Here is a 24954-nt window from a genome sequence, read left to right as displayed (position 1 = left end):
AAAATTGTTTCCCAGTATTTTAATAGTCTGATTGAGTTGGGGGCGGGGTCTGTGTTTTCAGGCGACATGCAGCCACATTGTGCTCGCCATTCATCCTGCTCTACGGCTTGGCTCTGTGCTGTCTGCAGTACGTCTGGGCCATGGAGCTTCAACCTGAGCTGCCCACCACAGTGGGAACCATGAGCCTCGGACAGCTAGGACTGAATAGAACCCAGTACCCCTGCCTCAGACTGGGAGCTATGGTAAGAAGAGAGCATATGTGACATGATAACGAAGTTATGAAATTGTGACGGATTGTAACATTCAGCAGGATGTTTACCCATAAATATGTGTTTGGCTTTACTTATTGGTCTGTACAGCTCCTAGAAGGTTAAACTGTCCAGTTCTCACCATGTGCTCTCGAACAACAACAACAATAGCAGAGCTGGTTTCTCAGATCATTTCTACATCAGATACTCACTGATGTTGGTCAGAGGCTGAATGTGCAAGAACTGCATCTCGTGTTCCTTTAAACCACAGCACGAGGGCCTTCACCGCTAATTCTTAACCTGACTTGATCTAGTAATTATAAAAGTCCACACAGTGAAACAGAATAAAGACACGACTAACAACAGATGAAGGATGAAAACAGCTTCATCACTTTGACAGCAAGTGTGCTGCAAATGCAACACGTGTAACATTAACAGCTTGGACGCTGCAGCTCCGCTTGTGTCTGTTTATTCTACCACAGAAACCTTTGAGCACAGTGATGCACAGAAACACTGCAAACATGAACAAAAACATCAGTGTTGGAGGGAACACAACACAGTAACACAGACAGACGTACTGCTGCTTAGCCAAGAGCCAGCTGTTGGTAAATAAGCTGAAATATGACATTTAGCTTTGAGTTGGATAATATTTCTAATCGAATCTGAAGGCGCTCGAGGGAATCGCCAAACAGTCCGGAGACGTGTCAGCCAGTAGCTTTGGCTGCTTTCTCACCACAGAGCTGACGTTTCATGACTAACCTGGTTTGGTGACTGGACGTTGTGTTGAGCACATTCAGCCCCTCCTTGGGCAAAATACTGAACCCCTTCATTGATCAGAGTGTGACAGAAAATACTTAGGGTATAGACTACAGTGATGTATGAATGTGTGTGTCCGTGCATGAGTGAGGCTGGTAGCAAACAGCACTTTGGAGTCTCAACATTGTTTTCCTTTCAGTGCCCAGCATTGGGCAAAGTAACACGGATCATCCCGTTGTTGTTGTGCAGCTTGGCTCATTTTTGTCTGTTTGGTTACGTTGTGTGTAGTTACTGCACAGACCGTTGTTCTCTTTCACTGCTTTGTCTCGTGTGTATTTGGTTTTATTGTTGATTTGCTGGATGCTCAACAATGATGTTTTGCATGAATTTGCAAAGTAAAATCTCGCTGCTGGTTGCGTTTGTACTTTTGTGTATTCTGCGTGTCTTAAAACTGAACTTGTGGTCTTCATGTTCGTCTTCTTTCCCTCTGTCTCTCCAGCTTTTATTTACCTTAACCTTTTGGCTGTTAGTACGTCAGTCAGTGAAGGAAAACTTCAGCAGGAAAAGGAAAATAGCCACACCACTACAGGAAGTCACTACAGGAGGTCAGAATCACACACACAACTTCACACTGACCTGCTGAATAAATGAAATGATTTAGGTTTGTTTTCATATCAGTGAGTAGATGTTAAAAATTCTGGTAAAATAAGATGTACTGTGTTTATCCCAGAGTTGGGAAATTCCTTTATTGCAGTCCTTAATTATTAAGTGAAACACATCAAAAATACAACAAATAGCTCAAATAGGTAGAATCGTACAATGTGACAGAACAAATGTCATAAAAAAGTTCAAAACAAAACATTGATTCAAACTGGATCCTGATAATCAACGATGGATTACCACTAAAAGTAACAGACACACCCCGACATCACAAACACTCCAGTTCCTCTGGCAGTCTGAGTGAGGTCTCGATCATTCAGAATGTTCATTTTCCAGCACTGTGTGTGGGAGGTTATGCATTTCCATCAAGCAGAATACTGCAGTATACTACGACACCACCGATGTCTCTCTTAGCTTTTCATGTAGCCGCAGCTCTGCAGCCGTCTCCTCTGACAGGTCCCGTTCAGCCCGTGTGGCGGCAGCGTGGCTCTCCATCGTTACTGTGCTGTACACCTAACCTCGGTTTCTTCCCAACGTCTCGTCCTTATTAGACGAGGAGGCTGGTAATGAATCTGTGCTGAAGGTTCTGGGAGGCATGGTGATGAGCTGCTATGCCAAATACTGGATCTATGTCTGTGGAGGGATGTTCATCATGGTGTCCTTTGCTGGAAAACTTGTTGCATACAAGATCATCTACATGCTGCTGTTCCTGCTCTGCATGTGCCTTTATCAGGTATGCACACATGTCGTAGACATCATCATGCCAAATAAATGGCTTCTGGCCCTTTTGTGTTAAACTGTGTTAAAACGCCTCCTCGAATGTTTCGTATGTCATAATAAGTAATTTTAAAAATCTCTTTTAACTCGTAACTTGTTCCTATTTTTCAGGTTTACTATTCTCTGTGGAGGCGCCTGCTGAAGCTCTTCTGGTGGCTCGTTGTGGCCTACACCATGCTTGTGCTGATTTCCATCTACACTTACCAGTTTGAAGACTTCCCTGGATACTGGAGGAACTTGACTGGTTTCACAGAAGTACAGTACGTGCTTTAACTAAAGCTTTTTTAATCCTGTCTGCACCGTTTACGTGCCTGTGTGTGTATATATATATATATGTGTGTATATATGTGTATATATGTGTATATATGTGTATATATGTGTATATATGTGTATATATATATGTATATATATATACAGAGGGATAACGAGGGAATGAGACAGAGAAGGGGAGCAATCAGGCTGGACGAGACAGAGACGCAAAACTAGAAACACTCACATGAGGCATGGACCTACAAAGTAAAACAGGAAACACACTGACTGAATTCTAAACATGCAAACTTAACAGCAACAGGGGAGACATAACATGGAACACAGGGAAGCCATATGACAAAGCCAAAGAGCAAAACCTAAGATAACCATAACAGATCTAGGGAAACACGAAACAGTACCACAAAGGACTCAAAACATAATCCATAATATAAAAACACGAGATCTCTCCAAAATGAAACAGGAAACATGAGAGGCAGACATGACAACATAAGACAACAGACATGAAACACACGAAGGGCAAGGGAGACTTCACAGGGGTTGAAAACACAAGAGGGAACTAATAAGCAAATGAACATAGGAGACCTGATGAGCTTAACATACTATAAACATCAAAATGAACTAAAACTCAAAACACTGGGTCCTAAGACCCAGGATTGTGACAGGGATGGATTAGCTCAGCGAAGGAGACGTTCTCACTAACACAGATTTAGACAGATTTGTGGACAACATATGGAAGTGATGGATCTTTAGTGTAGTAGAAAATGTTTCAGAGCTTTGAGTTCAGCTCATGAAAAACGGGAGCAAAAACAAAAGTGTTGTGATTATATTTTTGTTCAGTGTTTATACATATATATATAAAACGTGTGAATTTTGATCTTATGTACTGTATATAATAAATAAGCATGAAATCCAGAAAGCTAAACAACATGAGGTGGTTTGTTTACGAGCACGATCTAAGTCAAAGTTGTAATTGATACGTGCTTAAATTTACACAAAATGTCAGAAATCATGAAACATTTTTGGTAAAAATGTTTCATGATTTCTGGGGTGTGTTGGGCCATTTTTGACACAAAACAGAAGAAACAAAACTTTCTGTCCACGTCGCTGTCTCTGTCACTCCCAAAACTTTACCCTCTTCCTAAGCAACCACAGCTCATGATTTTTTATTGGTCGATATGCTACATTTTTCCACCAATAGGAAAGGGCTGGCATTTCTTTTCTTCTTTTTTTTGCACTGTACTTAGAAAATGCTTTTTCCCCGTTTCTTCCCGCATGAAACGTGACGATAGTATTCAGCAAACCCTCTAACACGCACCCTCATTCCACTTCCAGAGTGTAGCAATCAACCACAACCTGTGCTGAAATCTGAAATGCCCACGGTGTTGCTCTGTCATCCTCAGGCTGGCAGCGATCGGCCTGGAGACCTTTGCTCTGTCTGAACTCTTCACTAGCATTCTGATCCCCGGCTTCTTCCTGCTGGCCTGTATCCTACAGCTGCACTACTTTCACAAGCCGTTCATGAGAATCACTGACCTGGAGCAGATCACGCCCATACACAGGTAACACCTCCTGCTGCTGCTCATGACATGTAACAGCAGAATGTCTTTGCTTTTCTTCATAGTACAGTGTTAATACTGTTGTCGGACGCTGTCACGTCTTAAGAAGCTACCCAAGTTCGTTTTTACGTCCTGTGTGGAGTTGCTGGGCTGGACAGCTCTGTCCTCGTGCTGGAACGGTTAAACATTTGAACCTGGTTTTAAATATTTAGAAAATGTAGAAATGATCAGAGGACCCACAAACAGCTTCGTTGTCCCTGAAATAAGTTGGGTTTTCATTCAGTTGTTGGTCACGCTTGGTTTTTACATGGAGTGACACCCACCACCACCTGTGTTGCGTTATAAAGAAAGGTGATGTTTGTGCTTTGGTCTAATCTTCTCAGAAAAAAGCGCAGCGGCAGGGCAGACCAGACTGGCTCTGCTGAGGTGCAAACGAACCATGACGAGGACCTTGTTGCAAACGCTGATGATGACTCTGAAGATGAAGGTAAAACAAAACCTTCAGGTTTCTTATAATTATGTAAAAGTTGCTTTCTAATATCATATAGAACTATGAGGCTGTTACATCAGCAACCGACTGCTAATTGATCATCGGGTTTATTAAGCTGTTTGTCCTTGAATGGGTCACTGGTCCCATTCATTCTGTCTTACTGGTGTTGATGTTCCAGAGCTTCTCGTCATTAGCTCCTCTCTCTTACTCGCAGCGGTCCTGAGGTTTGAGATTACACTGTGTGCCTGTCCAAGAGAATCAAATCCTAAACATTCCCATTAAATCAGAGGACTGAGCAGGCAGACTGGATGCACTGGAAATATACCTTTTAATTTAAGAAGTCATCCCAGTCAGACTCACAGATGTTTGTCTGATTTCTTCATTAGTGGAGCTGATGCCTAGTAAATGGGGTCTGGTGATGGACAGGTTACTGGATCTTTCCAGAAGATTCTCTGACATTCTCACCACAATTCAAGAGTTTCTCTGGAGGCTTCTGGAGCGTCACATCCTCAAGATGGTGGCCTTCTTCGCTGTATGGGTCGCCCTCGAAGAGGTACGGCAACGACTGAAGCATCAAGTTATTGTGTTGTATCTTTATTTTGAACATGTTACAACAACAACACAGAAAAAAGAGACAAACAAACAAAGGAAAACAAAACAGTAATAATTATAAATCACCTGCATGTCTAAAAAGCAGCAGGATGAGCTTATTTAATCCCGCCCCTGCTCTTCTTCCTGTTTATGGCCTATCATCATTACAAATATACTGAGACATACATAAGCATGCTTGTGCAGCCGCACACACTCTTATACACACATCCCTGTAGTGGGCGATCCACCCGGTCCAGCCCTCCCTCCTCTCTGTACAACTGGTTCATGCTGGGACGTTGCTCCGGTTCTTCACTCCACTCAGAGAGGCAAACACCTCGTAGTGTTGGACGGATACAGGGATGTTTGAAATTGAATTCCCACATGCATTATCCAAGCATGATGAGGAATATTCACCCAGCTGCACAAACTGTTTCCTGTCAGTAAATCCTTTTTCACTCAGCCCCCGATCCCATACTGCTCCAGTTTATTAATAACATGTCGTGATTGATTGCATCAAATGCCTTCTAGTTATCGAGGAATAATCCGGCTGCATACTGTTTCTGATCTATAGCATTTATGATCTCCTCGATTTATTCGATTAACGGCAGTGATGATGTTTTGATCTGAGACCACACTGACTGTCAGAGTCAGTTCTGTTTCTCTGAGATTAGATATTAGCTGTCACTGTCCCATATCCTCCACTGCAGATGATGAATGTAGAACCACAGCGGCCTGTAAAAGTTAGCAGTGAACTCACCAACAAGGAGACATTACTTGGCTTCAAAAGGCGTCATTCAGCATTTCATACAAAACCCTCACGCTGGTCTCAAATCTAAGAGGACCATTTATGCTCGAGTTCACAGTTCAAACCTGTACTGAGATGTCACGCGTGTCAGACATTTATCTGGGCTAAGACTCGGCTAAACTTCTGAACACAAACCCAAATTTTACATAAGCTCTCAAAAAACACACATCCAGCTGCTACACACATGTGACGTTGTTGTTAGTGGTTCATGTAACCGAAACGACAAAATGTTTGCTACACGGTCTGTACATGCGTTCCCACATGCACGCACAGCACACCTACACTCAGTAATGCAGCTGATCTTTACAGACGCATATTTGCAGGTGAATCTCACATTTTTAATAACGGATAAAGTTTATCTGTCAGGAAGATCAAAGTGACAGCAGGAGCTTCTAAATGCTTAACACTCTTTCCTCTGGATATATGTACGCATAGCAAAGTCAGCTCGTTATATGACGTTGGTGATGATGACGGTGAGAAAGACAATGACAACAAATGTTAAGAAACTGTCCCGATTAGGGGAAAGCATACCTGTTAAAGTGCTGTCTCTCTCTGTTTGTCTGTAGCCATCCGTGATGAATCTGGTCCTGGTTGTCCTCTGGTCTCTGGCGATGCCTTATGACCGTTTCAGATCCATGGCGTCCTGCCTGTCCACAGTTTGGGTGTGCGTCATCATTGTGTGCAAGATGTTGTACCAGCTCAGTGTTGTTGACCCTGACGACTACTCCCGTAACTGTACCATGGTGAGACTCTGCTTTACTGCAGGCGTGCAAAGCCAGTAGGAGAGAAGCGGCTGCATGGTTTGGTTAATACCTGAGACGAGCATGCGTTTGTGCTGAGCCTGTGTTTATGCAGTCAGTTCAAGGAACAAAAAAGAAAGTGGCCGGGGTCACAGACTGGGCTGAAAATGAGCTGAAAGTCTGGTTATGTTCCCAACTGTGACTTCCGGAACATCTCAGTAGTGTTTTATAAATCCGGTGAGATCAGAATAATAATTTTATTACTAATAATTTTAGAGAACTTCTTGTTGTTTGACTGCTCTTGTAGAATAATCATTATCAGCACTGGAGTGAGAAAGTGTTTGTGATCCATCTTTTCTTTTACAGCCTCTTGCAAATGAAACCAACCTGTTACCAGAGGAAATGAAAAACTCTTCCTTGTATAAGGAACCAGTGGATCCCGCCAAATGGTTTGGCATTAGGAAAGATGCTACAGCACTCGGATACAGCAAGGTATATTCATTTCACTTCAAATAATGCAGATGAATTAAACGTGTAGTATAAACACTAATAATGGCATTTAAGTCAAAGCCACTTGGCTCTGTGATGTGTTTGACAGCAGTGTGACCCGCGTAGCACTCTCAGAGTGAGGCCTTTGTTTCTCTTTGTTTAACTTGTACTGTCCAGCAGGATCATTGTACCTGCAGGGTGTCAGCAGCCCGGTGCACAGCTTCTGTGCACTTCTATCACTTACTTCATTAACACAGGTAGCTCAGAATCTAAGATGACTAATGCTTTGTGTTTCTCTGCACATGGTACATGTCAGCTGTTGCTCATAGACTCAGGCTTTAAAGGAGGAGTCACCCACTTCTCTGTGGATAAATCCTTCGCTGCACCTGCGTCCTAGTCCTCAAGTCCTCAGAGTTCCTGGCAATTTCTAACAAAAGACTTCAACCTTGTATTTAATATAAACATATGTGTGCTTCTTCAGAGAGAAACATTTGCATTTTCCCTTTGATAGATTTTGTTAGCGCCCTCATGTTTGAGCCACACATTTGTATTGCTGTCGGTAGAATCTTCATAATTAGTTTTTTACCAGTTTGTGCCTGAGAGTTGCACCTCTGCGTGCAGGCGAGTCCACCCTAGCTTAAAGCTTTACATATCACATTTGAGGTTTATTACAGTCAGCGGTGGCATGAATGCATTGTAGCAGATTGCATGCAGGTGGCTGTTTAATCAAAAGGAATTGCAGACACACGTACACACGTACAATTAGATGTTCTGTTTTACTCTGTGCATCTTACAGTGTACGTGGTTATCACCCAACTGTTATGAAATTTTGGTGAAAGCCTAATCTGATTGTTTCCTAATGCTTTTTTGCAGAACCATTTAATTGTGCTGATGTTGTTGGTTTTTGAGGCAACAGTGTATCGACACCAGGCTCACCATTACCGACAACTCCAGCGTTCCCCGCCCGTCATCCCGGCGCTCTTTCCTGGCGCCACAAGAGACACTTCAGACCAGGGCCTCATATCCTGCTTCAAGTATCTGCTTAACTACACTTTCTACAAATTTGGATTAGAGGTAGTTAAGAAAAGAATCTCTTACTGCACAAATGTGGGCTTTGGATCAGAGTATATCAGTGACAGCTGTGCATTTTGCAGGGAATCCTTTCTATTGTATACTGTAATATTTGTTTTATTTTATTCTAAAGAAGATAAGTTAAATATAGCGTTCCAGCGCATCAGTGTCGTTTTTAGTCTTAATTTTTAAATATCTGCTCTTTTTTAAAGATTTGCTTCCTGATGACTGTGAATGTGATTGGACAGAGGATGAATTTTTTAGTGATAATCCACGGCTGTTGGTTAGTAGCAATCTTAGTGAGGCGGAGGCGGGCAGCTATTGCAAGGATCTGGCCAAAATACTGTCTCTTCCTGTCCATCATCATGATCTACCAGTATCTGCTGTGTGTGGGCATACCGCCAGCTCTCTGCATAGGTGAGTTTTAAAAGCCTTCGATTTTAAAATAAATTAGATGTCAGAAATGTGTAATACATGAATAAAGTATATTCTTGCACTAGATAAATATTAGTAATACAATATGTATGTTTTATTACGATAAATCTGTGGATGAAGATGCTCACGTTGCATCTTTTTGTTGCATCTTTGCCCATATCAAATCATCCAACTTATTTTGAGACGATGGAATCAGGAGTTGTAGACCTAACAGTCTCCACATGTGTGACTACTTCTCACATGTCTGAAAGAGAGCCCACACATGCCAAGAAGCAATCCACCCTGAACCAGCAGCGTTTAATAGAGAACCATGTCTTTGGAGATGCTCAATCTTTCTCCGATCGTTCTCTCAGGATTGCAGATTCACCCAGTGAACAAATCCAACAATACGTCCATGTCTTCTACAAAACCAAGCACTGTGTGCTCTATTCACTTCCCTTTAGCTCGTATCCCTGGATAACGACTTTGTGGTTTATATCAATGGATGCAGTGCCGTATCTTTACATTTATAACGGTAATTATTTAGGAAGCACTGTGCTGTTCTTGAAAACAAGACTGCATGATGATAAGCATCTTGAAGTAAGTTGATCTGGCACTATATAAAAAAAAATGTAATTGTATATGTTAATAATGAATGTTAATAACAGTTCAGCCTCCAACCTAAAAGCCTAACAGAAAAGAGCTTTACTGGCCCATGTACAGTTTTATTACGCTGCAAAAAAGCTTTTATTTTGAAATATTTCAGTTTTATTAATATCTACTTAAGCCTTAAAATAAATTGGGTCTCATACACCCCATGTCCCCCTTTAGATGCAGCCCTGCTGGTTGCAGATATTGCTGGTTCTGTGCGCTTCCTCAGGTGGGGGCTCCCAGTTTGCACTGGAATTGTTTGCAGCAGAGTCTGACTTGGTGGGAAGGAGAATTAGCAGTCTTAGGGCAGGGGTGGGCAATCTCAGTCCACGAGGGCCGGTGTCCCTGCAGGTTTTAGATGTGTCCTTGAACCAACACAGCTGATTTAAATGGCTAAATTAGCTCCTCAACATGTCCTGAAGTTCTCCAGAGGCCTGGTAACGAACTAATCATGTGATTCAGGTGTGTTGACCCAAGATGAGATCTAATACCTGCAGGACACCGGCCCTCAAGGCCTGAGATTGCCCACCCCTGCCTTAGGACCATGGTCCTCAGACTGGGAGGTGCATCATCCATGATGCAGACACTGTAGCAGTCCCGTCCAAACAGAGCTGAGTATAAAACCAGGCTGATCTTTGTCCCTACACTCACCTATGGTCATGAGCTCTGGGTAATGACTACATTAATGAGACTGTGTATACAGGCTTTGGAAATTATATCTCTCTCAAGGGTGGATGGGCTCAGTCTTAGAGGCAGGGTGAATCATTCGGGAGGGTACTTAAAGTAGAGTCACTACTCCTCCACATGGAAAGGTTGTGGTGGTTCCTTCATCTGATTGGGATGGTTTCTGGGAGCCTCCTGGATGTAGTTTTCCAGGAATGTCCTACCAGGAGCAACCCCCCCCCAAACAAAAACCCAGGACACACTGGAGAGATTATATCACCTGGCTGACCTGAGAGCACATTGGTGTTCCCGCTGATGGGGGGCGGTCTGGGCTTTTCTGCTGTACAGCCCGGATGAACAGTAGTGGATGGATGTGCTGTTTGTCTGAATTAGCTGAGGCCGCTCGTATTTCAGCTAGTAGTTTTATAGATGTGTGGAATGTCTGAGAAATGCAGGCGTGTGCGGACTGTCTCCATTTCACTTGTTTTATTTAAATTATGGCCGATTACAAAAGGTCGGTCTTATGTGTCAGTCGGGCACTTTTCAGAGAGGATGTTTACACATGTTTCTATAAATACTACTGTATGTCTCTGCTTTTGTGTGTGCTTGTTGTAGACTACCCATGGAGATGGAAGAGTCCAGTGTTGATGAACTCGGCTCTCATTAAATGGATCTATCTGCCTGATTTTTATACTGTTCCAAACTCCAGAAATCTCATAGGTTAGTCTGTGTGCTTGGTCACTCCATCCATGAGTGAACAAAGCAAACCTTTGTGTCACTGCCACTCCCACAGTGTGGAGTGTGCATATTCTAATGGAGTGCACTTCAGAGTTTGTATGGATTATTATTGGAAATTGTCACAAAAGAGCAGTTTTTATTACACTAAAAGGCATATTTGTGCTGGTTATGTTTGTCGTCTCACAGTTGTTCCAATAACTTCTGCATATTGTTAATGTTTATGACACTATTTACACAATTGTGTGTTAATATAATAATATATGTAGACAAATTCTGCTCTTTATAGTATAAAATCCAGAGCGCTCAGTAGAACAAGTACATTTGACTGTAATGTGTAGTCAGAGTTCACAGTTAACATATTGTCATGTTGTAGTCAAAGGAGCTTGCAAAGGAAAGCGTCTGGACTTCTTTAAGTTGCTTGAAGAGGTTTCACCTCTCATCAGAGAAGCTTCTTCAGTTCTAAGGTCAAATGGTGGAGAGTCCCAGATTTAGACCTAGTGGGAGTTTCCCCCCACAGAGGGACGAAAGGATAAAGGACACACTTTCGAGGATGCCAATGTTCACATTTTGGACAGAGAGGACAGATGATTTGAAAGAGGAGTGAAAGAAGCATCTATGTCCACTGTGAGCGACCATCTTTGAACAGAGGCGGGGGTTTACGACACCAACTCTCTGCCATCTATAATCCAGTTTTGAGATCCTTCCCAGACGCCTTAACGCCCACTCACATCCTGGGCCATCTGACCTCAGGACATCACATGATAAGGTGGGGCCAGGTTTCACAATGAACTCACCCGAAACTCTGGCTGATTGGGACCCACGCCCAGTTTCCCACCTTGGCTCAGGCGATTAGAGGATCATCAGGGGTCCTTTTGTCCCTCTGTGGGGGGAAACTCCCACTAGGTTTATATCTGGGACTCTCCACCATTTGACCTTAGAACTGAAGAAGCTTCTCGGATGAGAGGTGAAACGTCTTCAAGCAACTTAAAGAAGTCCAGACGCTTTGCTTTGCAAACTCCTTGGACTTCACAGACGTTGTCATGTATAGTTTTGTGTGTATTCCAGTTACTAAGAATTCAGTGCTGCAGGTGAAAATCATTGCGTTATGTTGTGTGCGCCCACAGCGGACTTTGTGCTGCTGATGTGTGCATCTCAGCAGTGGAAGGTGTTTGAGTGTGAGCACGTGGAGGAGTGGATGGTTCTCGCAGGAGAGAACACAGATGAACCAGAACCAATGGAAGGTCGATTGTTTAACCCTGCACCTAATTTCATGAATTGCAGGTAAATATCATAAAGTCTATACGTCTATATTTTCAGTCATTTCAAATTTAACCTGCTTTGGGTGATTGGAGTGATGACACAAACAGCTTGACAGCGTGGGAAAGTGGGAGTGATAAAGCTTAGATTTAGCTGTCAGCTCCCAGCAGTGGACAGATGTGAGGCCATAGAGCGTGCTTATTGAACTCTAAGCTTCATTTATGCAAACACTGTTTCAGGGAAGGAAAATAACCACATGGAGCTGAGTTCATATTGTAGATACTGTATAGAAACAACAGAAATCCCAGTGAAATCACTTATTTGTGCAATTTAAAGCCAATGAGATCAATGATCAATATTGAGATAGTATTGGAGAAAATGGAGCCCCCTTGTGGGCTCAGGTGGTAGAGCAGGTCATCCACTAACTGGAAAGTTGGTGGTTCAATCCCTGGCTGCGCCTGTCTGCATGCCAGATATCCTTCAGCAAGATGCAACCGCAGGCTGCTCTTCGATGCATCCATCACAGTATGAATGTGTGTGAATGAGGCATGATGCATGAAGCCCTTTAAGTTAGTTAGTTAGTAGAAAGTTACAAGATGAGAAGCAGTCCATTCACCCTTAGAACAGAAATTCTGCTGAGGCTGTGACCTGTAGAGGGTCAGCCCAGTACCACAGCAAACTGTGTGACAGTGCAGCCACAGTTTTGTTAGTTAGGAGCAAATTAGAAAAAAAGGGGATATTCTTGGAAAACGAAAAGGTAAAGTTTTTATTTATTTCCTTCCACATTTTCCCATATTTGCAAAATACTATTATTATTATCCGTTCATCCACCCGTTCTCTTTCGCGTATGCTTATTGGGGGGGCAGCTAGCCTATACCAGCCATCGTATGGTGAGAGTGGAAATTGTGGACTTGACGTATGTAACAGTATGAATAACTTTGCTTTTGACATTTTGTGATGAAAGCTTTAATGTGATGTTGTAAAAGGACACTTAATCCTTACTTTAACTCTCTGACAGATGGCCTCACACATTACCTTCATGATTTTCTAGCACATGGAAGAAGTGGTTGTAAGACTGTGCACTGCAGCCTGACCTGCCTGTTCTCGATCTAAATCTAAAGAAAAAATGGATTTTACTCATAGTTTGTCTTGCTCTCCTTCTCCATCTCACTACAGGAGCAGCTCTGTCATTCAAATATGTATTTTATGATTTGTTTTCTCTTTTTCCTCTTGTAGGAGTTACCTGGACATGGCGAAGGTTTTGGTGTTTCGCCACTTCTTCTGGTTTGTGTTGTCGGTGGTCTTTATCACAGGGTCGACTCGCATATCTGTGTTTGGACTGGGCTACCTGCTTGCTTGCTTCTTTTTTCTGTTGTTTGGAACGCAGCTATTGGGCAAACCATCCAGAACTCGCCTCAACCTGTGGGACTGTCTCATCATCTATAATGTGGCAGTCATCATATCTAAAAATCTCTTATCTGTGAGTATAACATCTATAGTTTGGTGATGAAATATATTTTACGTTTACATCCACAACTAAGCAACAATGTGTTGTCCTGCTTCACGTATGTTGATGATATCACAAGGCTAACCTTGTTTGACCTTGTTTGAAAAATAATTTACTCTTACCAAAAAACAACATTAAAAAAAATAAGCAAACCGTCGATGTGATGTCCAGGGACCGCCTGGCTCCTCCCCCACCACATGGCAGTGGTTTGCTGTAAAAATCAGCTGCTAAAGCAGGGGTGGGCAATCCCAGTCCACGAGGGCCGGTGCCCTGCAGGTTTTAGATCTCACCTTGGGTCAACACACCTGAATCACATGATTGTTCATTACCAGGCCTCTGGAGAACTTCAGGACATGTTGAGGGGCTAATTTAGCCATTTAAATCAGCTGTGTTGGTTCGAGGACACATCTAAAGCCTGCAGGACACCGGCCCTCGTGGACTGAGATTGCCCCCCCCCTGTGCTAAAGCCTCAGTCACACAAGGACAGACGATGGTCAGTGACATCGACTGCTAGGGGAAAATGTGTATTCCTCAACCAGATGGCGAGTGGTTTCTGGAGGTTATTGAGGCGATTGAGGCTGAAATAGGTCCACAGTGCTAGGTGTGTTCCACCTCTTCAAACGCGTTTGCTTTTACTTTGAGTTCAGGTGCTCAGGTAGAACACAACCAGCCAGTTGACCAGTTCAAACACTTGCTCGTTGTTTAGGGAGTGTTTGCAGACAAATCAGCTTTGCCCATTAAACTGCTGTGACCAAGGCTTTGTGATCGCTTTCAGCCAGCGTACTCCAGTAACCACTCACCAACCGGTCGAGGAATACAGAGGTCGTCAGGGGGCGGGTACCTGGTTGCTAGGTCGATGTGATTAACACGGTCTGGTAAAGCAGGACTCACAAAGTGTTAGGTGTTGTCATTGAGAGTCCTGTGAAGCTGTCTCTCGTCAGTGCTGTCATTTCTTTATAGGAGCCTTTGAAAAAGCCAGAGGTTCTGTGTCCCACAGAGACGCCTCATCACTTTGTGATATCATGATATAAAGAAAAAGAACAAGTTTGGAATCTGTGTATACAAAACGTCACATATAGAAATACTGACTGTGCTTATGTGTGTTTGTGTGTTTCAGATCCTGGCATGTGTGTTTGTGTTTGAGATGCAGAAGGGCTTCTGCTGGGTCATCCAACTCTTCAGCTTGGTATGCACAGTCAAAGGATACTATGATCGTAAGTTTTTAAAAATACTTGAGCTGCCGTATCAGTTTCTACTCAGACTGAACGTTGTGCCTTCAATCTGTTTTGGGGTTTTTTGCCAAGTACAATATGAAATGAGTCTTGGTTGTACTTGGTATTTTAAAAAGCTTTAATTCTGATGGGGATTGATGTTCTGCAAAATTCACATTTACTTTCTTTGGATTTCTTGACAGCACAAGCAGTTAGTGACAAGACGTGCAGTCTCCCAGTAGAAGAAGCCGGAATAATGTGGGACAGTATTTGCTTCCTGTGCCTGCTGCTGCAGAGAAGGATCTTCCTCAGTTTCTACTTCCTTCATGTGACAACTGAACTGCAGGCTTCTGCCAAACAGGCCTCGAGGTACGACTCGGTGACATCGTTGACTGACATCACGCAAACGTGCATGAGATGTTTGTCCTGAATTTACCCAAAAGAAGTTTTGAAAATGCTTTAATTACTCACAAGTTATATTTATCGCGATGCCAAAGACACAACAAATCTAGACGATTCATATTTCACCTGACCACAGAAGCGCTGCAGATATTACCATTGTGGTTATTTGGTGCATTCACCGGCAATATTTGAAATCTAAAATGTTGCACGTGCTGACCGAAATATTTGGCACAAAGTGTGTGCGTGACCTGGCCTGAAGCAATGTGCACGGGTATCAGTGACACAGCGTCTGCCAAAAACATGTTTCATCACTTCACTGTCATAGTGCACTGTTAATGTGCTGTCACCGTGACAATCACCCTGTCCGCTGCTCAGTAATACTCATTTCATATTTAACATTTTGAAAAAAGGCTGTGGCCATAACCAGCTGGGACAGCAGGTGGCAGCTATACTGACACCTGTATTTACACGCACACACTTTTGTTCACGAACATGAAACGACCTGGTTCCTGGCTGTAAACTGCTGATGGCACTAACTGACCTTTTCCTCTCAGGGGTTTCGAGCTCTTTAGAGCCAGTATTGTGAAGAACATCAAGTTCCACCAACAAGCTGAGAAGAAATCGCTGTCGCAACTCAAGAGATCGTAAGTGCTCACAGCAATGGAAAAATATATCGCAAATTCTAAGAAACCCTGAAAATGAGAGTGTTCAGAAACAAAGCATCACAGAAATGAAGTCCGTGTCCTTCTCTTCTTTTGTCCTCAGGATGCAGAGAATTCGATCCAAGCAGCAGAAGTACAAATATGGACACAAAATAAGTGAAAGCTCCAAAGAAAGCCCGGCTGTCGGTGCGGCTCTTTTTACTGCCGTGTGTTTCCTGTCACTGCCAGAAGTTTAATCAGTGTCATCTGAAATCAATTACATACGTTAGATACAGCTTCTTTTCTTTCTACAACACTTTCTGTTATTTGTGCTTTGTAAAAATGTTTATTTGCAGAAGCATATTTGCTGTCTCCTCATCCTCTTTCCTGCCTCGGTGTCCTGATTTCCCTTCATTGTATTCCTTCCTGTTCCGTACATTTTTCTTCACTTCTGTTAGTCAATAAAACTTCTCTGTGCTGCACGTGAGTTAGCTTCACATTACACCCTTAACATTTACTCTTCTTTTGTATTTCTGTTCTTCCTTCTGTGTTGTTTTAGGACCACTTGTATTAGGAAGATTGTTTCCCCCAAAAAAGATTAAAACACTTGCCAGACTTCTCCTAGTACAACTGCTAGTGCAACTCTAAGCTTCGCATCCCCGCAGTGAGTCTGTCCTGAAAGCTCTTTGAACTTCTGTTTTCATTCCAGATGATCCAGAGATGCAGACAGGAAAAAAGAGGTCCAGGAAGAAGCTGTGGTACCAGCCGTGGTTGGACCATGCTGCAGGTAGCCTGGATGGAGACGATACTGATATGTGGAAAACCATACAAATAACCCAAACCCAAGAGCTCTGTCTGTCTAAACAACAGACAGAGCTCCAGGCTTGGCTACAAGATCTGTAGCCAAGCCTGTAGTCTTAGTAGTAGAACAGTCTCTGTATGCAGTCTCTGTATGCAGTCTTGAATATAGAGTGTTGATCTGTGGAACCAGCAGCCCAATACAGGAAGTCTGCAAAGGCTTCTGGATGTCTTACAGAAACCCTGAATAGCCTCGCAGGCCGGTCCTCCCAACCACGTCCGTCATGGTAGCTCCTCTCTAGATCTGTGCTCCTGAAATACGACTGGGTTTATTTTAACTGGAAAACTAAGCCTAGAATGGTCTGTTACTTTAGAAGGCTGGAGTGACCTGTGATGTAGATTAATACTCAGACTTTTACCTTTACTGTTTCTGTAAAATAGTAAAGAGAAAAGGGAACGTCCACAATTTAGACTTCTTTGATGATGTTTTATTGAAGCAGTTTAGCAGCCTGACTGTAGATGTCCAGAGCCAGATCTTCATTCGTCTTCTGCTCATCACAGGAACTAGAGAAAAAAAACCAATGGCAAATGTTCCCGAGCACCATTTTTATACTCTGCCCTTGTGCATCCCCCTCTCTCCTTCTCTCTGGATATCCAATCACCATTGTTGAGATGCAGTCACCTGGTGTCCAGACACACCTCATTTCTCTCCTTATCCCTCTCTGCCTCTCTGAGTACTCTTACGCCCTCTCCTCCATTCAGAGATGGTCTTTCCCTTTTCACGTAAATGGCCTCCTTGACTCCCCATCTCTGAATCGAGGAGGGGGTGAGGGTTAGTGTCTTACATTGCTGTGATTGCAGCCATTCCCCAACTCTCTGTGAATGCGACTCATCACCACTGATCATGAAACTGACCTGACGGCCCATTGATAGTCAGTGATGCTAGTTTCAGTCATTGTGCAAAGGTGCTGAGATTTCCTCACCTGGATGACTGAGCTTGCATAACTGACACTTTGTGTTTCATTCAGTTCTTGCAGTGTCACAGTTAGATTTATTAGTAGCTATTTCTCACATGAACATCTATTTCAAACATTGTCCTCACAAATTAGCCCATGTGTCAGTTACATACATATATAGAACCAATATATTCTGTGTCTCTGTGTGTAACTGTTTTCACTCACAAAAAAGAACACAAATAATCAGCTCCGGTAGAGTCGAACTTTGTGACATCTAACATGCACAAACATACATACTCTGAATGCACTGGGAACAACTTGGGCTTCAGTATCTTGCCCAAGGATGCTTTGGTATGGAGACTAGAGCAGCTAGGGGTCAAACTACTTTCAAACGTTCCAGTTAGCAGGTGATCCGCCCTACCTCATGAGCAACATCCACCTCAGTCCACTCATCCATCGATGAAAACCCCTGTGTACAGACTACAAAGCAGGGAGATACAAGTATATCCACCTTTGCTCACCACATCTTGTTGAAGGCAGTTCTGGAGGGAACAGGGGGTGGCTGTGGTCATCAGCTGAGTTACTACAGTAACAACCTGTATCTATGAAGAAGGCAAAGTTAGTCTTTGTCATTTTTGGATGATGCAGTCCTGCTTGTGTCTATGAGCAGTGATGATTTTGGTTTGAACGATGCATTCAAGAACTATAAAATGAGCCGTGTTTGCTCAGAACGGACCATCGTAAATGCTACATGACCAGATTTTCTTTTGGTGCTATGATACAGACCGAGATTTAGATTCATTACTTGTCATTGTAGAAAGATACAGTAACATTTTGTGTGCTTACTCAACCACTGGCGAGGTATAAAAGCAGCTTTTTCAAAAAAAGACCCCAAAATAGTAACAATGAAAAGAACTCTAAAAAGTAGCATTAAAGGCAACAATAGCAACATATACAAATGATTGTTATGGCAGCATTAGAGACTTATTTGAGTTATTTACATGACAGTATGTTTTCCTACTTACAGTGCTACACTCAGGAGACTATTACCTGTTTGAATCTGACAGCGAGGATGAAGATGAGCTACAGTCTGAAGAACAGAAGCCTCAGAAACAGACTGCCTGTCAGGTGCTCACACACACAATTTATTCACACAAACAAAAGCGCAAAGTTTTGTGTTGTATGATGTATGCTGTTGCTAAAATGAGATGTCTCTCCCAGTTGGCGTATCAGGCATGGGTGACTAGTGTGAAAACAGCTCTGAGAGAACGGCAGAATCGACAGGGTCGACTGAAGAGAACTGAGGGAGACGAAAGAGCTGATTCACACGAGGCTCTGTCAGTAAAAGGTTGGATTTACTTACATCGATTTCTGATAAGATATTGGATCACACGGCATCCCTGGAGTCAAACAGGAAAATCTGTCATTTATAAATCTGTGAGAATAACATGTGAACTAGTAAATGACTGACTGCTCTCAGCCTCTTAATGTCCTTTGGCAGTAAAACTGTAAACAGCTTTGCACAACTGTTACAAGTATTTATGTGTGTAAAAGCTAAAATGATTGTGATTTAATCCATTCAGACAATTTTACGATGTGACAACGATCAGTTAGAAAACTGAAGCAATTTGTCTACAAACCCTCCAAATTTCACCCCAACAAAGGGTCTTGTTACATAGTTACAAGTCAAGTCCAGTTAAGTCTTTAGTCCAAAATGCAGTGACTAAAGGATGTAGTTCTTGATTGTAGTGTGAATGCTTAAAGCTGCAAGACAAACTTTTAAACTTTGTCTACCTAACGGATTGCAAAATGAAATAAACTGTATTGCTAAATACAAAAAATAGTAGCAAAACCATAGAGTAAAGAACATGGACACGTTGGGGTGAAATAATCATTTGATCCCCTCCTAAATTTGTATGTTTGCTCACTTACAAAGGATCTGTTGCCACCTTTAAGAAAGGGCACTGGACCATGTGCTCCAACAGCAACATTCAAGTCACTACTCCAGGTGGAGCAGTTTAAGGATCTCAGGGTCTTGATCACGCGTACGCTCTGTCAGTGGTTATGCTGATGCTCCAGTCAAGTCTGTCCCGTATTTAGCAAGTGAAAATAAAATAAAATAAACCGTAGTAAACCATTACGGCAAGGCTGGGATGGTCCATTTGGTAAAGTAAATCCGTTGGGCATCTTTCTTCGCCTTTAGACAATAATTCTGATGCAAAAGAGCCAAACGGGACAGGCAGAAAAAAAGACTACAAAAAATGCATATAACAATTAGTATAGCTGTGGTTTTGTGGAATATATTGACCCATTAAAGATGCAATTATATATATATATATATATATATATATATATATATATATATATATATATATATATATATATATAGATATATATAAAAACATAAATAAATTAAAAAAAAAAGAAAACAAGTGAAAGTTGCTATAGGCCCCTTGGAGGTATGTTTTACTTTTGTTTATATATTTAATGAGTCATTACAAAAATAAAAAAAAAATAATTTCAATTAAGCTAAAGTGGACTAATTAACAGGCTGAGTGTGAAAAGCAATTCCAGCTCATTTGAAATGACCGAGCTCTTTACTTTCTCCCTGGGAGAGCCCAGCCTTCTTCACAGAATCGTTTCCTCTTTCAGTCACTACATTTGGTGCCACAGGTGAAGGCATGGATGAAGGTGGATTGCTAAATCAACGGGGAAAAGAAAGAGGGAAAGAAAAACAGCGGGGAAGAGGGACGGGGATAAAGGGCAAAAACCAAAAACCAACAAAATAAGCAGACAAAAAAATGCATATATCAATCACCTGGATCACCTGCTGAGAAAGAAAAAAGAAAGCAAGCAGAAGAGAACAAGAGTAACAGAATAAACAACATCACAATGATATATGGGAATATGACAGTAAATACTAAATGTTAAACATTATTGTGCAGCACATAAGATCAACAGCACACAGTGTGCTTTGAGGTAGGAGCCAAAAAGGGTGTAGTTTGTGGGTGTGATCACCCGTGTGTACACCTGTGAGCATGGACGCGCTTGTTTTTTGTTTTTTTAAAAGGTTCCTTCATGTAATGATCTGCTAGAGGGTGTGGGGGGGCCACAGCCCCGTCCTCCAGGGCATGAAGCAGGTATGGAGGAGATCAAAACTCCAGACATCCAGAGGCCCCCAGAACACAAGAGACCAAGGAAGACCAACAGAGGGGCAGCTGCGCCACTGTCAGCCAGCCGTGCCTGAGTGACCGAGCCCCAGGCCGAGAGGCCGGGGGCACCCCACCTCCGAAGTGGCCCGAGCGAGCCCCAGGCTCCAGGCCCCGATAAGCGGCCGCCAAGGAGTGAGCCGGTGTGTACCTGGACGCCCATCCCCGGACACAAAGAACCACCAACGCACCGATGTCTGAGGGGGTCCGCCACTGGCAGGGGAAGTGGTGGTGGGGGGAGATAGGCCTCCAAACCTTGGAGGGCCTGAGATGTCCCCAGAGAGGTGGCGTCTGATACCCAACCTGACATATAGACACAGACATACAGGCACACACAGATACAAACATCCATTCCCACCCTCATGCTCTCATATGCACTTACTCCACACTCAACCAACGTGGAGACAGACATAAAGAGCCCCCCCCGAGGCCCGGCCCGGGCTCCAGCCCAGAGACGGAGTGCCCCCAGAACCTCACGCCCATCCCGGACCCACCCAGGGCCAGCCAGGCTACCAGGTCAGTAACCCACGTCCGTCAGCACAGACCCTCCCCTAGCCCCGCTGCACGCAGCCACGAGGAAACAGTCACCTGAGAGCCAACAGAGCCCTTAATAGGCCATGATCGATACCCCGGGTTGAGCCCCCCAAGGAAGATGCCTCCGGGGAACCCCCCGACGCCCTAAGCCTGTCCCTACCCCCACACCAATCACAACAGTGAAGGCGGGACCAAACTATGACCCCCCCACCCCCACTAGGTGATGGAGCTGATCAAAGGAGCCCAGAGCAATTGATCTGATGTGGTGGCAGAGGCTGTGTCAAGACTAATGTAATCTAATAGATAATTTCTATATTGGTTAGAATTAAGATTGTTTTTATTTTTCCAGTTCATGAGGACTGTTTTCTTGGCTATGCATAGGGCAGTGAAGATCATATGGGCGATATTCTTATCTGTAGTGACATTATCTAAGCTGCCCAACAAACACACTAAGGGGACACTTTCACTCGTTTTCACAACAAGTGGTAGAAGACGAGTTATGTGACAAAAAACTAAAATAATAACAGCTAAAGATTTTATTCTCTTTATAACAATATATATTTTTCAGGTTTTCCACCCATAGAGGTTTAGAGGTCAATACTGTGTGAAGTCAGCCTTCACATCAATTATCACATTTACATCATGTTGCATTAATTAAAATGAGCTGCAAATTAAACTGATGTCAGGTGAACTGGTGATTGCAGCATACATGACACACGCAGACCTGAAATAAACAAAGTCAACACTTTGTCCAAAGCATTAGAGTAAGGTCTACAAGCCTGGTGCCACATCGCATCTCTGGATGTTTTTCTCAGTTTTAAGTGTTCTTGAGCACCAGGTTTCTGGAGAGGATTCATTGGGCATCCACTGCTTTTTCACTCCTTTTCAGTCCAGCCATTGTACCTGATCAATGTTTGTTTTGTTTGTTTTTGTTTTTTGTTTGTTTTTGAAAAACAAAAACAAACAAAAAAAGAGAAATGTGTGTGTGTTTGTTTTTGAACTCGATGGTCAAACCAGCGTTGTCTCTACACATGACAATTTTGTGTCACAAAATACGTTGGTTAATTTCTTTAGTTGAATCAACAGAAAGTGTCAAAGACAGCAGTTTGACGGACATAAAATTGTATTTTTGGACCAACAAAATGATTCGAGCTGTTTGCTAAAAATTGGCACGTCTTGGTTAAAATGACAAAAGAAGAACCTGCAGGCCTAAAACTTTCTGTCTCTAAAGCCCGGCTGGCCACTCTCAGCCGTACGGCATGTGGTCGCCTGCTCAGTACACCGAGCTAAACCGGCGCCCACAATCGACTCGTTCAGAAAAATCCACCATACATTATCATCTGTAAAGTATTTAACTGGCAACACCTTCATTTATCAGCATGACAGTGATCCAAACAGTCACTACAGATCTGACATGATGGCGGTTTGACAGTGTTTGCAACAGAAATGAACAAGTCTCAGTCAGCAGTGGGTTATTATATCTGGTCTTTGACAACTAATGTGAAGAGAAGCAGTGAAACACAAAGGCACATGCTGTTATCAAAACAATTTATAACCATTTTCTTTCCTTCTGAAGACATGCAAAAACCAAAAAGTTGTCAGACTTATTGGTATTAAAAGGTTGCATCTACGTGGTAGAGATTGTACAGATATACTATACTAATGCAGATATTTACAGTCTTTGTGTATTTGATTTTGTCTAGGCTCTGGGGATGATGATTACGAGGAACCCATCGTTCAGGATGGGGAGTCAAAGCAACAAGAGTCTGGTAGGTTCACGTAGTCCCTGCTTTTCTGCTCTTGACCAGGGGCAAAGGGGTTCCATCATCATAGTTTGTGTCCAGTTTGTGTGGTTTTGTGTACTATCAGATGGCTTTCTTTCTGTGTTTTACTTTACGAGAATGCACGCAGGGAAATGCAGGCTGAACTAGATTAGGAAGGAACACCAGAGGAACCACCGAGTCACAGAATGACATCATTAACTCAACTTACAAAACATGAGAATCCAAAGACTCAGGGAAAGCATAAAGTCCCGAGGCCCTGATATAATTTGCATTAATTATATAAGAATCTTTTTCAGTGTGGCTTCACATCATACTTTGTTGTCTGTCTTTTACCTGTGCAGGTCGTGGTGAGACGGTGCAGAGGATCTTGGATATTCTGCGTTTCTTGGGGGTGATAGTGCTTGCGATGGTTGATGGACTCACTCAGTGGCTTAATTTACTGACTAAACAGTACAGAGAGATTTCTACTGTTTTGTGCAATGAGCGCTACTTCATCATCCAAAAGATTCAGCAGGTAAACACAACAGAGTGTGCAGTATGCACAAGCAAGTGCACATGCACGCACGCACACACACGGATCGTACATATGCATGCATGCACGTACAAACACATAGAAACGAACACTAACTACAGTCTGTGTGACTCTGGTGACAGCGCGGATCAGCAGCAGACTCCAGAGATGATCAGGAATCTCAGGGCAGTGAAAGCTGCACCCTGGAGACGTGTTTGGACGACACCGATGCAGAAAATTCTACCAGGTACAGGTTTGCAGGGTCACCGATGTTTCCTGTGGATTTGATTTGATGTAGCTTTTATCCCTCTGGGCGTGGTGGGGAGTGGCGTCAGTTTTCAAGTGGTCCTTTGCATGAACATAGTTTCTCAGGAGCACCTAAAGGAATTACTTCAATTTTGGCATACATTTTTATTTTGACTGGGGGATAAAATGAATAGAAGTAGGTTGTCAAAGGTTAAAGTCATTATGACCTCAAAAACTACAATTTTCACCCATAATAAATGTATTATCCAAGGCAGAAATTCCTCTTAATGTATGGAACTGTCCTACTTCAACACTCTTTGTGCTTGCCATAAAATGGACTGCATAATTCTAGAGTATCTTCTCTGCTTGACTGTTTTCTCCAGCATTTATATTCTATATTCTGAGGCTCTAGTAATGAACAGTGCATTAGTTTCATCCAAATGATTTAATTCTGTAGATGAATCCACTTCTTGTCCTCAATTTTTGTTGGTGTGTGTCTCAGGTGCCTGGAGGATAGCATAAACCAGTGTACCCCCAAGCTAAGACTCAACAGCAGTGGGAATATCCTAACTCCAAAACCGCCATCCAGCAGTACGGGACTGATCCCAGACTTATCCAACCAGCAGCAAGGCAGACACTCCAGAACAGCCAGTGAGCTGCTGGGAGACAGGTAGATGCTGGGGACACTCTGAGTAAAGTTACCGACACTCACAGGCAGTGATTGTACTTTATGAAACTAGCAGTGTGCCACAAAACATCTCTCAAGCAGCCCAATTCTAGCATGTTTCTATGGAAGCCCGTTTCCGCCACTAAAAAAAAAAAAAAAAAAAAAGGATCCATAACTCAAAATTTTGAGTTATTTTCTCGAAGTTTCGAGTTACTTTCTCGAAATTTTGACATATTAACTTGAAATTTAGATTTATTAACTCAAAATTTTGAGAAAATAACTCGAAATTTTGAGTTATTTTCTCAAAATTTC

At 42.8% G+C, this 24954-nt stretch overlaps 1 protein-coding gene across 3 annotated transcripts in view; it reads left to right on the top strand.

Moving 5' to 3' along the window:
* Positions 1–24954, top strand: part of piezo1 (piezo type mechanosensitive ion channel component 1 (Er blood group)) — an 87681-nt gene that overhangs the window by 39795 nt on the left and 22932 nt on the right. For all 3 annotated transcript variants that reach the window (XM_085243097.1, XM_085243095.1, XM_085243094.1), the window contains exons 12-36: positions 62–242; positions 1504–1609; positions 2216–2397; positions 2553–2701; positions 4112–4270; positions 4651–4754; positions 5144–5310; positions 6720–6896; positions 7260–7385; positions 8256–8456; positions 8666–8870; positions 10797–10901; positions 12044–12200; positions 13413–13656; positions 14801–14897; positions 15098–15263; positions 15851–15940; positions 16062–16144; positions 16647–16724; positions 18719–18819; positions 18913–19039; positions 23138–23203; positions 23560–23732; positions 23873–23976; positions 24478–24645. In XM_085243097.1, the coding sequence (XP_085099223.1) occupies positions 62–242; positions 1504–1609; positions 2216–2397; positions 2553–2701; positions 4112–4270; positions 4651–4754; positions 5144–5310; positions 6720–6896; positions 7260–7385; positions 8256–8456; positions 8666–8870; positions 10797–10901; positions 12044–12200; positions 13413–13656; positions 14801–14897; positions 15098–15263; positions 15851–15940; positions 16062–16144; positions 16647–16724; positions 18719–18819; positions 18913–19039; positions 23138–23203; positions 23560–23732; positions 23873–23976; positions 24478–24645 (3516 nt within the window). The remainder of the gene's footprint in view (positions 1–61; positions 243–1503; positions 1610–2215; positions 2398–2552; positions 2702–4111; positions 4271–4650; positions 4755–5143; positions 5311–6719; positions 6897–7259; positions 7386–8255; positions 8457–8665; positions 8871–10796; positions 10902–12043; positions 12201–13412; positions 13657–14800; positions 14898–15097; positions 15264–15850; positions 15941–16061; positions 16145–16646; positions 16725–18718; positions 18820–18912; positions 19040–23137; positions 23204–23559; positions 23733–23872; positions 23977–24477; positions 24646–24954) is intronic.

The sequence above is a fragment of the Mchenga conophoros genome, linkage group LG13 (genome assembly GCF_057382185.1).
Source record: "Mchenga conophoros isolate Kocher_MC1m ecotype Shallow Benthic linkage group LG13, M_conophoros_male_GT1.1, whole genome shotgun sequence".
Lineage (NCBI taxonomy): Eukaryota > Metazoa > Chordata > Actinopteri > Cichliformes > Cichlidae > Mchenga > Mchenga conophoros.
This window is presented reverse-complemented; position numbering and strand designations above follow the sequence as displayed.